The sequence below is a fragment of the Pristiophorus japonicus genome, chromosome 2 (genome assembly GCF_044704955.1).
Source record: "Pristiophorus japonicus isolate sPriJap1 chromosome 2, sPriJap1.hap1, whole genome shotgun sequence".
Taxonomy (NCBI): domain Eukaryota; kingdom Metazoa; phylum Chordata; class Chondrichthyes; family Pristiophoridae; genus Pristiophorus; species Pristiophorus japonicus.
In genome coordinates, this window is record NC_091978.1 from 259,420,563 (window position 1) to 259,434,583 (window position 14,021).

The 14,021-nt window shown below is 45.3% G+C and overlaps 1 protein-coding gene across 1 annotated transcript in view; it reads right to left on the reverse strand.

Annotated features, from left to right (window-relative positions):
• egf (epidermal growth factor) overlaps positions 1–14,021 on the reverse strand; it is a 231,298-nt gene that overhangs the window by 159,960 nt on the left and 57,317 nt on the right. Inside the window, 1 exon segment of the mRNA XM_070861900.1 lies at positions 10,072–10,274. Within this exon segment, the coding sequence (XP_070718001.1) occupies positions 10,072–10,274 (203 nt within the window).

Consider the following 14,021-nt stretch of genomic DNA (forward strand, 5'->3'; position numbering starts at 1 on the left):
GATATCATGCAATGATCTCATGCCATGTCATCCTGTCACCTTTTACAGAAGAAGCTATCGATGATGAGGTCCATACAGAGGCGAACGGGTGGGGGGGCCACCAGTCCCCAGCAACATCACTGACATGGAGGAGTGAGTGCTCGCACTTGTGGTGAAGCACCCCTAGACAGCCACGGACGCATCTGCAGACCCTGAAGAGATGCCACGTGAGTAAAGCTTACACCATTGCATGATGTAAAGTCAATAGATGCCACATCTACTCATATCTGAGCAATTATATGTGATAGATGGTTTCTAAAATTGTCATTGAAATAATGCTGGCCTAATGAAAATCATTGCAATGCAAATGTGTTGATGGTCATGAATTGTGATGCCTGTGATGATTTTGATAGCGGTGGTGCTTTTGTCGTGCATATGCTGTGTGTAGCGCTGGACTCACCTTGTGATCCTAGCACCCGCTTCTCCTCTAATAACCTGCAGCTCAACCAGCAGCGCGTTCCAAGGCAAGACCACAGAGGCCAGAAAGTGGGGGTGTGGGGCCCGACTCTCCAGACGATCCTACATCTGGTGCTGAGGAGCTCCGATTCTCACCTGTCAATCCGTTGGGTCCGTTCTCCATGGATGAGAGCACAGACTTTGAGGAACCTGCATCGCCAGCCTCCAGAAGCCATTCCACCCCAAGGCCATCTCTTGGTCCTCTGGTCATTCCCGCCTCCACTCTGGAGGTATCGGCCCCAAGCACCTCTCCACAGGGCACCCCATTTGTCCCCCAGGACGGCGCCGACCCCGCGGAGGTCTCGTGGACATGGCAGGTCTGTTCCACGAGCGCCACATGAGAGTGGAGAGATGGTACAGTTGTCCAGGAGGATTGTAGACATTGGTGACCAGCTCATCGAAGCATTGGGGGGCATATCCCGACAGCTGGCCACCATGACCAAGTATATTCCGAGGATGGCAGAGGCACTGGATGCAATAGCCAGGAACACTGCTTGCACAGGCCTTCCAGTGGTCCTCGAACGCGGCACTCCACCCCTAGTTTCTGCACCACCACTGCGAACGACAGATGAGAGCAAGGACCAAGATCCTGCTTCTGCATCAGAGAATGTTGCCCCTTCAGCACCCCCTGCTCCCATACCCGTGCAACCACCGCATCTGCCTTCATCCCCCTACAATGAGGCACTGCCTGAGGAGCTCCTCGGCCAGGCGCCATGGAGCGAGATGGGGAAGGGGTAGAGGTGGTGAGAAGAAGGGGAGGGGGGAAGGAAAGTGAGGTGCATGTCCGCAGGTGATGGCTGTGTTATATCTCCATCTGGGTGTATGCAATTTGTTGTAATGTATGGCGGGAGGGGAACACCCTCCTGCTTTGCCTTTGTATTCTGTGTTGCTGGACATGTTGAACATTTGATTGATGTCAATGGAGGAAAAAGTGGGGTGTGGCAGGGGTTGGGTGTTATTGCCTGTGATACTTATTGTCATGTATGTTGACCATGTATACTACTGTATAGTCACATAAGGTGTGCCACCAGAGGGCACTGCGGTGGGAGACCTAAGGGTCATCTGCATAGGTGTGCAGGGCCCAGTACAAAAGGCTGCCCACCATGCTTGTATCTCAGTCTGGAGTTACAATAAATGGGACTGAGGTCACAACAGCTCAAGTACAATACTAGACGTCGTGGAGTCATTCATAAGAGTATTAAAGACATAACAACTGGCGCGAGATTCCGAACTTTCACGCAAAAATCACTAACGTTGGTGCATTAGAAAAGTTCTCAGCGGGTGAAGATTGGGAAGCCTTCACAGAGTGGCTCGACCAATATTTCGTAGCAAACGACCTGGTAGGCGATGATCTGGCCACGCTGGCAGATAAGCGCAGAGTTGTGGGCCTGCGGTCTACGGTCTTGTCAGGGACTTGCTTGCACCAGAGAAAACAACTGCCAAATCATACAAGGAGCTGAAAGTGCTAATTCGGGACCAACTCAAACTGAAGGAAAGCATCCTCACGACCAGGCATTGATTTTATACACACCACCGCCCCGAGGGTCAGGAAATCGCGAAGTACGCTGCCGACCTCAGGAGGCTGGCAGGACCGTGTGAAATCGGCGCATCACTCGCCGATGCATTGAGGGACATCTTTATAATTGGCATCGGTCATGAAGCCCTTCTTCACAGGCTACTGTCTGCCGAAACCACCGTCACTCTGCAGAAGGCCATCAGCATCAGCCAGGCGTTCATAACCTCAAGCTGCAGCTCCAAGCAGATGATGACTCACTCTCAGGACTCAAACCCTGCAAGTACTGTAAAAAGAATGGTGCCTTTCACAGGCAGAACTGTTGAACGTGAATCTGCCCAGGGCAGTACGTACACGCCCCGAGTCCTTTAACTCAGAGTTCGCCGCGGGGTGCAAACGTAAGTCGAGTCGCACCATGGTGGCGTTGCGGAGGTAATCACAGGGCTCATCAGTGTCAGTTCAGAGACTATGTGTACAAAGGCTGCAGCACAAAGGGCCACCTCCAGCAAATGTGCAAAAGAGCTGTGGCTCACCACATGGAAGAGGAGTCAGCAGATTGCTGTGAATCCAGCGCGGATTACGAGGAGATGGCTAGAGAGGCAGCTCAGTCCCAGGACGAAGTGTATGGAGTATGTACCTGCACCACAGATTGTCCTCCAGTGATAATGGAAATCGAGATAAATGGCATTTCAGTCTTCATGGAAGTGGACACGGGGGAAAGTCAGTCAGTAATGAGCCAGGAAGCCTTTGCGAGGCTATGGAACGATCAAGCTGAATGACCCAAGCTGGTCCCGATTCAGGCAAAGCTGCGCACCTACACCAAGGAACGGATTATCAGTTGTTAGTAGTGTGGATGTAAGTGTATCCCATGATGACGCGGTGCACAATTTACCATTGTGGATTGTTTCAGGTGATGGACCAACGCTACTTGGAAGAAGATGGATGGGGAAGGTTTATTGGAACTGGGAAGACTTCATCCCATAGCGATCGATGTCCCCCATGCTCAGAGGCAGAGCAAGCCCCCACCTTCAGTTGGACCAGGCACCGGAGAGCAGATCCACGCAGCCCTCGAGGCACAGACCGCTCATCACGACTGTGTGGCGATGATCCAGCCGAGACGATCCGAACGCACCTTCCCAGCTTCAGTGGCAGGACTCCTGGGGAGGACGATTGGATCTGAGGGCGCCTTCCCAGCTTCAGTGGCAGAATCCCTGGGAAAGAAGATCACGGCAGTCGACATCATGGACAGGGAAAAGATGACGTCCAAACCACGAGGTGCAGCGCTAATGGAGTAACGACACGCGGTTCTAAGCAAGGAAGACGACTGGGGTAAAAGTAGTAAGGGCATTTTAAAGGAGGCCAGCAATCCGCCATTTTTGAATGGACTGCTTGAAATTAGTAACCAATGAAAAAGTCCAGCTGTAACGAGCAAAATGTTGTTGAGCGATGTCGGGTGCAAATTGCAATCAACCAATGTAGCGGGTGAACACCTAACGATCGTATACAGGTCCAGCGGGCTACCCAATGTGGTAGCCTGTGTCCCCGGGACCAAAACGATGTATCACAAATTGTCCCCACAGCTGACAGAAGTAGACAACCCACAGAGTAAACGATCGCCGGAGAGCAGAGGCACTGGTAGTGATACCCTGCCTCAGATCGGTTTAACATTGCAGGCACCTGATAGTATGAACCGCCACGGGCCAGAAACAGTAAACTGCGCCTATGCTCACAGTTGGCTACCGTAGCCCACCTCCCGGGTGGAAAAGGCGCAGCCCACAAACCCACTCCCCACCACGGCAATGCCCAAGAGCAAAGGGTCACCCGCAACGGCTCCTCCGAACGGGACCTGGACCAGCCAGGATTCAAAACTAGAGAGTGCTCAAGGAAAGCGAGTCAGCAGTCCCCTGCGAACTGCTAAACAAGACGAGGCAGCCCCACCGTCACTTAGACGAAACGTTCACTCACTCAGACCACTTCCCAGGGAGCAGCAGCGACACTGTGCAAACGAAAAGGACAGGGAGGTCACAGACACATCAGCTGACTTTGGGCCTGCCCGACACAAGGAGTAACAGCAAGAGTCCTGAGCTCCAGCATCTCGAGCAAAATGAGCTCACCTCGCCCACAGACCCGCCAGCATGGGGCGCTGCGCTGCCACCAGACGACCCGGATCTCATCCGGCCGTGTTTCAACTAGACTGTCCTTGTGTACCTGTAATCATATACCTGTACTGATCATGTAAATGTACCACACATAACGAAACACAATTGTAATCCACCCAACAAATGTACCAAGATGTAAATATAAAACCCATGTGATAACTTGAATGCAACTTGCATGTAACGGGCCATTAGCATGATCTCTGTGTGGGGGGCAGAATGGAGTAGTCATGGACTCACAACCAGAAACCATAGGGACCTCCACTGGCAACAAATCTCACTACCAACCCACCCAAGCTAGAAGCTGTTATATATGTAAACTTGTAGGAATTCTCTGCCCAAGGAAGCAGTTGAGGCTAGCTCATTGAATGTATTCAAGTCACAGATGGATTGATTTTTAACCAATAAGGGAATTAAGGGTTACGGGGAGAGGGCGGGTAAGTGGAGCTGAGTCCACAGCCAGATCAGCCATGATCTTATTGAATGGCTGAGCAGGCTCGAGGGGCTAGATGGCCTACTCCTGTTCCTAATTCTTATGTTTTTATGTTCTTATGTTCTTATGTATTTACTCTGTACAGCCACCAGAGGGCTCATCCCCTGGAGTCCCAAGGGATCCCACAATCCCTTGGGAGCACAGGTATTTAAGGAGGCCTCACAGGTTGGAGAGGCACTCTGGAGACCTGCAATAAAAGACTAAGGTCACACTTTACTTTGAGCTCACAGTGTTCAGTCTGATTCTTTCTCCATACATAATAGAAGCGACCCTCCAATGGTCAACCAGGAAGATCAAAGCCCAGGTCACCATCAATGTACGAGTCAATTTGCATAAAAGACTTGGGGGGAAGTGATGTCATGTATGTAGACCATGTAAACTGACTGTATAGTCACATAAGATGTGCCACCAGAGGGCACTGTGGTGGGAGTCCTGAGCGTCACCTGCATAGTGTGCAAGGCCCATTATAAAAACTGCCCACCATGCTTGTGCCTCACTCTGGAGTTACAATAAATAGGACTAAGGTCACAACAGCTCAAATACAATACTAGACCTCGTGGAGTCATTCATAAGAGTATTAAAGACATAACACTTATGATTTCAGAACAATGTTGGTATAAAATTTATTTTATTGAACATAACCTTGTTGCGCATTGTCTCAGATAGCTGATGATTCCTTAACATGAAAGGGTTAAATACAACTTAATTTCAATCAACTTAAATTTTAACTGGCACCAAGCTGATGGGCACCATTGATGTCTGAGCTGCACATACAGCAGTGTCTCAGTGTTGTCACTCACATCAACGCTCTTTCAGGCAAATCGTTCAGATATCAGCTCCTCACGTAAGTGTCTTGCAGCTATGTAGCCACCACGGGCCCTTTCCTGCAATCTGGAGGGAGTCGTGCGCATGGTTACATAGGTAGCCTCATTGTCTGGCGCATGACCACGAATTTACCTACTTGCTCAGGGTTGTATTGTAGCTCCCCTCCTGAGTGGTCAAAACATCTGAAGCGCTACTTAAACACAGTTATTGTTTGCTGGCCCCCATTGCATTGAAAGTATAATAGCGATTGATCAGAAGCAATGATTTCCTCACTAAAATATACCTAGAATAAACCCGCAATAGTCCAGGGTCTGAAAATATGTCTGTTGAAATGTTCACTTCACCTGAGAAGAACCCGAGTCAATGCATACTCCACCGAAGTTAAAGCAGCCTTTTGAATGAAGCAAGCTGCGATTTAAAAAAATGGCAACTACACCGCTGCCGTTCGTTCAGAACAGTTCCACTTTTTCTGGGCATTTTTTGAGCGAGCGATATTGTGGGCGATATGTGTGCGAGGTGGTGAAAGTGACGTTGGGCGATCTCCTGGGCGTTAGTTTCACCAAATGTGCTCTTCACGACAAAAAAAATTGGGTGGGCAGTATTATTGAATCTCGGCGTTAATTCTGTGCGGAAAGTAACGCTGGCCGATATTATGGGCGTTGACTTCGCCCATTCTGATGATTCTGCCCCAAAAAATGGGCAGGCAGTAATATTTTTTCCCGGCGTTAAGCACATGGAAAAAGCAACGCTCGCTGATAAGTTTCCTAAAAATGCCCATCAGTTTCCATTTTGTGCTGAAATGGGTGATATATGGGCGTTGTACATCATTTCAGCGGTAAAATGGCAATAAGTGGGCATTAAGCATGCAAAAAAAGTGGAGGTTCTATCCCTATATCTTTGACATATACCACAAAAAGCAAGGGACCTGGTACTGAGCCCTGCCAAATCACACTGGAAACATCCTTCCAGTCACAAAAATACCCATCGACCATTACCCTTTGCTTTCTGCCTCTGAGCCAATTTTGGATCCAACTTGCCACTTTCTCTTTGCTCCCATGGGCTTTTACTTTCATGACCAGTCTGCCATGTGGATCCTTATGAAAAGCTTTGCTAAAATCCATGTAGACTACATCAAACACGCTACCCTCATCGACCTTCCACATTATCTCCTCACAAAATTCAATCAAGTTAGTAGGACACGACCTTTACTTAACAATCCATGCCGACTGTCTTTGATTAATCCATGTCTTTCTAAATGAAGATTTATCCTGACCCTCAGAATTTTTTCCAATTATTTTCCCACCACTAAGTTTAGGCTGACTGGACTGTAATTACTCGGTCTATCCCTTTCTCCCTTTTTAAATAAAGGTACAACATTAGCAGTTCTCCAGTCCTCAGGCACCACACCTGTAGCCAGAGAGGATTGGATAATGATTGTAAGAGCCTCTGCTATTTCCTCTCTTGCTTCCCCTAACAGCCTGGGATACATTTCATCTGGGCCTTTCGAAGATCTTAAACCCCATAATACTTCCTTTCTCACTATGTTTATTTCATCTAATATTTCACACTCCTCCTCCCTGATTGAAATATCTGCATCGCCCCTCTCTTTTGTGAAAACAGACACAAAATCTTCATTAAGAACCATACCCACGTCTTCTGCCTCCACTCACAGATTACCTTTATGGTCTCTAATAGGCCTCGCTCTTTCTTTAGTTATCCTCTTTCTCTTAATGTATTTATAAAACATCTTTGGATTTTGCTTGATTTTGCCTGCCAAAATGTCTTCATGCTTTCTCTTTGCTTTCTTAATTTCCTTTTTAATTTCAGCCCTGCACTTCTATACTCCTCTAGGGTTTCTGCAGTGTTAAGCCCTCGGTATCTGTCATAAGTCTCCCTTTTTTTCTTTATCCTACCCTGTAGGATGTTAACTTTCTATAATATATTACAAGGGCACCCAAATCCCTCTGACCTTTAAAAAAATATTCTTCTTTTCCATTCTTCCCACCAAAGTGGATAATTTCTCACTTCCCCACATTATACTCCATCTGTCATCCTCTTGCCCAATCATTAAACCGATCTATATCCCTTTGCAGCTTTTTTGCATTCTTCTCCCAGTTTACTTTCCCACCTAGCTTTGTAGCAATAGCAAATTTGGATACGTTACACTCGATACCCTCAACTAAGTCATTGATATAGATTGTAACTAGCTGTGGCCCAAGTACTGATCCTTGCAGTACCCTACTAGTTACCTCCTGCCATCCCAAAAATGACCCGTTTATTCCTACTCTGTTTTCTGTGCTTTAACAAATTCTCAATCCATGTTAATTTATTACCCCCAATATCATGAGCCCTAATCTTGTGTAACAACCAGTTGATGGCACCTTATCAAATGCCTTCTGAAAATCCAAATATCCTATATCCCCTGGTTCCCCTTTATCTACCCTGCCAGTTGCACACTCAAAAAACTTTAATAGATTTGTCAAACATGATTTCCCTATCATAAAACCGTGTTGACACTGCCTAATCAAATTGTGATTTTCCAAGTGCCCTGTTACCATGATCCTAATAATAGACTCTAGCATTTTCCCTAATACTGATGTCAGGCTTACTGACCTATAGTTCCCTGTTTTCTCTCTGCCACCTTTCTTGTATAGCGGGGCTAAAATCTTGGGAATAGTAGAAGACTAATACCAATACATCCACTGTCCCTGCAGCCACCTCTTTTAACACCCTAGGATGCAGGCCAACAGGTCCAGTGAATTTGTCGGCTTTTAGACCCATTCATTTCTTCAGTACTTTTTCTTTACTAATATTAATTACTTTAAGTTCTGCAATCTCATTAGACCATTGGTTCTCCATTATTTCTGGTATGTATTTTGTGTCTTCTACTGTGAAGACAGATACAAAATATTTGTTTAATGTCTCTGCCATTTCCTTATTCCCCATTATAATTTCTCCTGCCTCTGCAAGTAAGGGACCTGCATTTACTTTCACTAATCTCTTCCTTTTTACATACTTGTCAAAGCTCTTACAATCTGTTTTTATATTTCTTGCTAGTTTATTCTCATATTCTATTTTCTCTGCCTTTATCAATTTCTTAGTTATCCTTTGCTGATTTTTAAAACCCTCCTAGCCCTCAGGTTTACTACTCTTTTTGGCAACATTGTAAGCCTCTTTTAATAGAATACTATCCTTAACTTCTCTAGTTACCCACGGCTGTACCACTTTTCTAGTGGAGTTTTTAATTCCTCAAAGGAATGTATATTAATTGAGAATTATGAATTCTTTATTTAAATGTTTGCCATTGTTTATCTATTGTCATAACTTTTAATCTAATTTCCCAATCTGCCTTAACCAGCTTGCCTCTCATACCTCCGTAATTGGCCTTGTTTAAATTTAAGATCCTAGTTTTGGAGTTACCCACCACTCTAAACTCAATGTGAAATTCTATCATATTATGATCACTCTTCCCCACAGGATCCTTTATTATAAGATTACTAATTAACCCTGTCTCATTACACAATACTAGCTCTAAAATAGCTGGTTCCTTCGTTGGTTCCTCGACATGTGGTTCTATAAAACTATCTTGATTGCATTCCATGAGCTCATCCTCCAAGCCACTTTTGCCAATTCGGTTTGTCCAGTCTATATGAAGATTAAAGTCCTCCACATTTATTGCATTACCCTTGTCCCTTGTTACATGCATCTCTAGATGCCTGATTGATACTCTGTTCAACTAATGTTAGGGGGCCTCTCACCAATGTTTTCTGCCTTTTGTTATTTCTTAGCTCCACCAATACTGATTCTACATTCTGATTTTCTGGGCTAACATCCTTTCTCACTATTGCTTTCATCTCATCCATTATTATCAGGGCTGCATCACCTCCTTTTCCATTTTGCCTATCTTTTTCTAAATGTCAAGTACCCTGGAATATTTAGTTCCCAATCTTGGTCATCCCACAACCACGTCTCAGAAATGGCTTCTAGATCAAACCCACTTATCTCTATTTGTGCCATTAATTCATCTTTCTTGTTACGAATGCTTCATCCATTCAGACAATCATTAATGTTAACTTTTTACTATTTTTCCCTTTTGACCTTTGTCGCTAATGCCCAATTATCATTATTAAACTCTCTGTCCCCTCCTGACACAATCTGGTTGATTTTACCCAGATTGCGACTCTGCTCTACAGCCTTGACTTTTCTCTTTAGACGTGTAACTTTACCCTTACCTGAACCCTCATCTTCCTTATTAGTTTAACGCCCTATTTACCACTCTAGTTATTCGATTAGCCAGGACACTGGTCCCAGCCCAATTTAAGCGGAGCCTTTCCCAATGAAACAGCTCCCTCTTTCTCTAATACTGGTACCAGTGTCTCATGAATTGAAACCTCATCCTCCCACACCACTCTTTCAGCCATGCATTTAAGTCTCTGACCTGTTTATCCCTATGCCAATTTATACATGGCTCAAGTAGTAATGCAGAGATTATTACCTGTAACTGAGCATTGCAGTGCTATAGAACATTCTAAATAGACAAAAGCTTCAATAAAGCCATTACTGTAAAATTGTTGGTTGAAGGTCTCTACCTGATAATTGTGAGTCCGCTTCTGCTACTGGCTGGTGGAAGGGATGCACTACTTTGATATCAGCTGGAGGCAAAAAAGATGGTTTAAGGCTGACGGTAACTAAGTCTTTCCCAGTGTACTTGTTCGCTCGCCGAATAGTGGATGTCTTCCAATCTGAGTAGTACACGTGCTCAGCAAAGAGAGACATTCCAAATGGCTGGTGGCTGTACAGACAGAAGGAGACACAGCAAACCATGAATACAAATATTTTATTTTGTTTTTCTTCTTGAGTGTCACACAGTGCCAATTCCTTCTCATAAACTAGGTCAAGTAACTACACTTCCTCCCTCACAAAAATAATTTTAGTACAAAAAACACGATTCCATACTCTTATGATTGTCAATCACTGCGATTCCTATATTTAAAAAGGGAGACAGAACAAATTCAGGGAACTATGGACCATTTAGGTTAAAGTCAGTGGTAAGAAAAATAGTGGAATCTTTACTTAAAGATATAATAGAAAAAACATCTAGAATCTGAAAATATAATAAAGAGTAGTCAGCACAGATTCTAAGATGCTTGACCAACCTTGTTAAATTCTTTGAAAAAGTAACAGAAAGGGTAGGCAAGGATAATGTAGTAGACATAATGAATTGGGCTAGGGAATCGGAAGTACAATTTCGAAATTCACAGACAACACCAAATTGGTGGGTATAGTTAATACTGAGAAAGACTGCCACAAAATACAGGAAGACATAGCTAAACTTGCAGAATGGGCATGTAATTGGCAAATGAATTTCAATATAGACCACACTTGGAGTATTGTGAACAGTTCTGCTCCCCATATTATAAAAAGGCTATTGAGACACAGGAGAAGTTGCCAAAATATTTACTAGGATGATACCAGAACTGAGAGGTTATACCTATCAGGAAAGATTGAACAAGCTGGGGCTGTTTCCTCGAGACAAGAGAAGACTAAGGTATAACCTGATAAAGACTAACGGCTAAAAATTCGGTACATTTGCGAGGTGCGAGACTTTGCACCAGGTGCAAAAGTTTTGCCTCTCGCGAGAAATTGAGGTTACCATCGCTGAAAGGAAGTGGAGTGCTAAATCAAGCCCTCCACTACCTTTCTGGGGCGGTTGCAGGGCGGACACCTAGGGAGCGCTATGCACTGCGCCATGCAGCACTGCCATGTAAGAGGGGCTCTCCTCTTAATTAAAGGGAAGAGCCCTAGCTGCAAACCCTGCAGCAAAAAAAGGGTTCTACCTGGACCACCGGGGATCAGTGGTGCCGCACCAACAGCCCCTCACAGAGTACCGGGCTGACTGATCGCACCATGGACCCTGCGTCCATAGCGTCAACAGGCGCAGAAAAAAATTGGCAATTTTTTTTTAACAGCAGCACATCTCCCCTTTAACTTTCACCCGCGAGCGGCCGGCCCCTGAAACTGCCGCTATCATCACCCAGCGCAGCTTCAGGGGGCGATACCCAATTTAGGGTCTTGGGTGCGAACAGGGCGCTGTGCATGGTGATGATGTTAGCATCGCCAAAGCAGTGGAGCGGAGCGCTAAGGGTTATCGCTACCGCTAAATGCCTGCCAAATTTAGCGGGAGTTGTTAGCGGCGCCGTGCCCAGTCGTAAAGTTGTTTGCGCCCCGTTAGTAACGGGAGGCGCAAATTATCTGAATTTCGCCCCCTAAGGCTTGACACTTGGAAGAACACCTGTATGGCATCTTTATACTCCCACACCAATCATCCTGTGGCCTCTCTGAGTGAGATTGGCAATTTAGTGCCAGTGAGTGCAAATTGGTGTCAAATTAGGGCAGTTTTGTGCTGTGAGCCCATGTCCTGTAGTAACTGAACTGAGATTGCCCGTCTTATTTTCTTTTCCTTTGGAATCAACAGATAGAAGAGACTTTGATCCCATCAGTCTGGATTGGATTTAAACTCTGGTCCCATAGGAGAAAGGTTAGTTTCTAAATTCAAACTTAAATTACAGAGACAAAAGGAGAGCAGATATTGCCTTATAGCTGGTGCCCATATTTAAATTTTGCACACTAATGCAGTGACCCATAAAAAAATAACACTCTACCCTTTTTCCTCTTTACAATTTCAACAACAACAACGATAACTTGCATTTACATATTTTATAAATGTGGAGGGGCACCAAAGTTTAGGGATGAAATTCCAGAGTTTAGGGCCGAGACGACTGATGGGCCAATGGTGGGACAAAGGGAGTGGGGGGTTGCGTAAGAGGCCATGGTTGGTGGAACGCAGAGTTCTTGGTAAATTGTAGGGCTGGAGGAGGTTATAGAGATTGGGCGAGGCGAGGCCATGAAGGGATTTGAACTTGAGAATTAGAATTTTAAAATCGAGGCTTTGGTGGGCCAGGATCCAATGTAGGTCGGCAAGCACAGGATGAGGGGGACTTGATGCGGGTTAGGAATCGGGCAGCAGAGCTTTGGATGAGATCAAATTTATGGAGGGTGGAAGATGGGAGACCATCCAGGAGAGCATAATTTCTCTTCACTTTTTTCATGTCTGTGTCAGCTGTGGCTCAGTGAGTAGTGCTCCTGCCTCTGAGTTAGAAGGTTGTTCAAGCCTCACTCCAAGGACTTGAGCAGAAAATCTAGGCTGATACTCCAGTGCAATACTGAGGGAGTGCAACACTGTTGGAGCTGCTGTTTTTTTAAATGAGTCATTAAACCGAGGCCCCTTCTTCCCGCTTTGGTGAATGTAAGACATCCCATGGCACATTTTGAAGAAGAGCAGGGGAGTTATCCCAAGTGTCCTGGCCAATATTTATCCCTCAAGCGACATCACTAAATAAATTATCTGGTCATTATCATATTGCTGTTTGTGGGACCTTTCTGTACCTAAATTGGCTACCACGTTTTCTACATTACAACTGTGACTACATTGCAAAAGTACTTAATTAGCTGTAAAACGCTTTGGGACAAGCTGAGGTTGTGAAAGGCACTATATAAATGTAAGCTCTTTCTATCCTTCTTTCATTATAGACACAATTAAATCTGACATAAGGGCAGTGCGCCCGCAGTTTTCTGATATGCACTGGCAGCAGGTAAGGTATCCCACTGTGGGCAAGAACTCGGAAAATCTATATGATAATATAATCCTTTATTATTTTTTATGATATTGTTTGATAGAAAAATGTCAGCAGAACTCTCTGTTTTTCTGCACGTAAGGGTTGTTTAACACCAACCTGAACCGCCAGAACAGATAGGTGAGATCTCTGTGTACCATCTCATCCAAAAGATGGTACATCTGAAACACAGCCTACCCTCAGTACTGCATTGGAGTGTGAATTTTTGGAGCAGAACTTGAACCCACTATCATGTGACTCAAATGTGAGAGTACAGGTTGAATCTCCCTTATCCAGAACCACCCCTCATCCGGAACCATTCCCGGCCACCGAGTGGCGCATGCGCAGAATTCCGACATGAACAAATTGAAGTCCTTCCTCACTGCCGACTCCGGCAATCACTGGCCTGACCCCACGATCCACCGCGCCCCACCCACCATGATCTCTCTGCCGCACTCCCAACCCCAAGCCAGCCAGCCCCGATATCCCGATATCCCCTTGCTCAGTACCTGTTCCATCCAATTTAACGTGACCACCCCTCGTCTGGAAAAATCCCTTATCTCGAACAGGCCAGGTCCCGAGGGTTCTGGATAAGGGAGGTTCAACCTGTACTGTCAACCAAGCCAAAATGATACTTTTGTGCTTATGACATAATTAATTTTACTTTTAAAGGTATATATTGTGGGGTAGCGAGGACCTGTCATAGCAGCTGCAACTTGGAGAATTTTGTTTGCTGGAATATGATGTGTAGAATTTTGTTTTGGTGGAAAGTGATTGGGGAGAATTGAAAATTAAGAGAAAGGCTTGCATGAAAAAATTGGTCAATCATGAAAATAACCTATAGATAATCAATGGAAAAGGTGGCA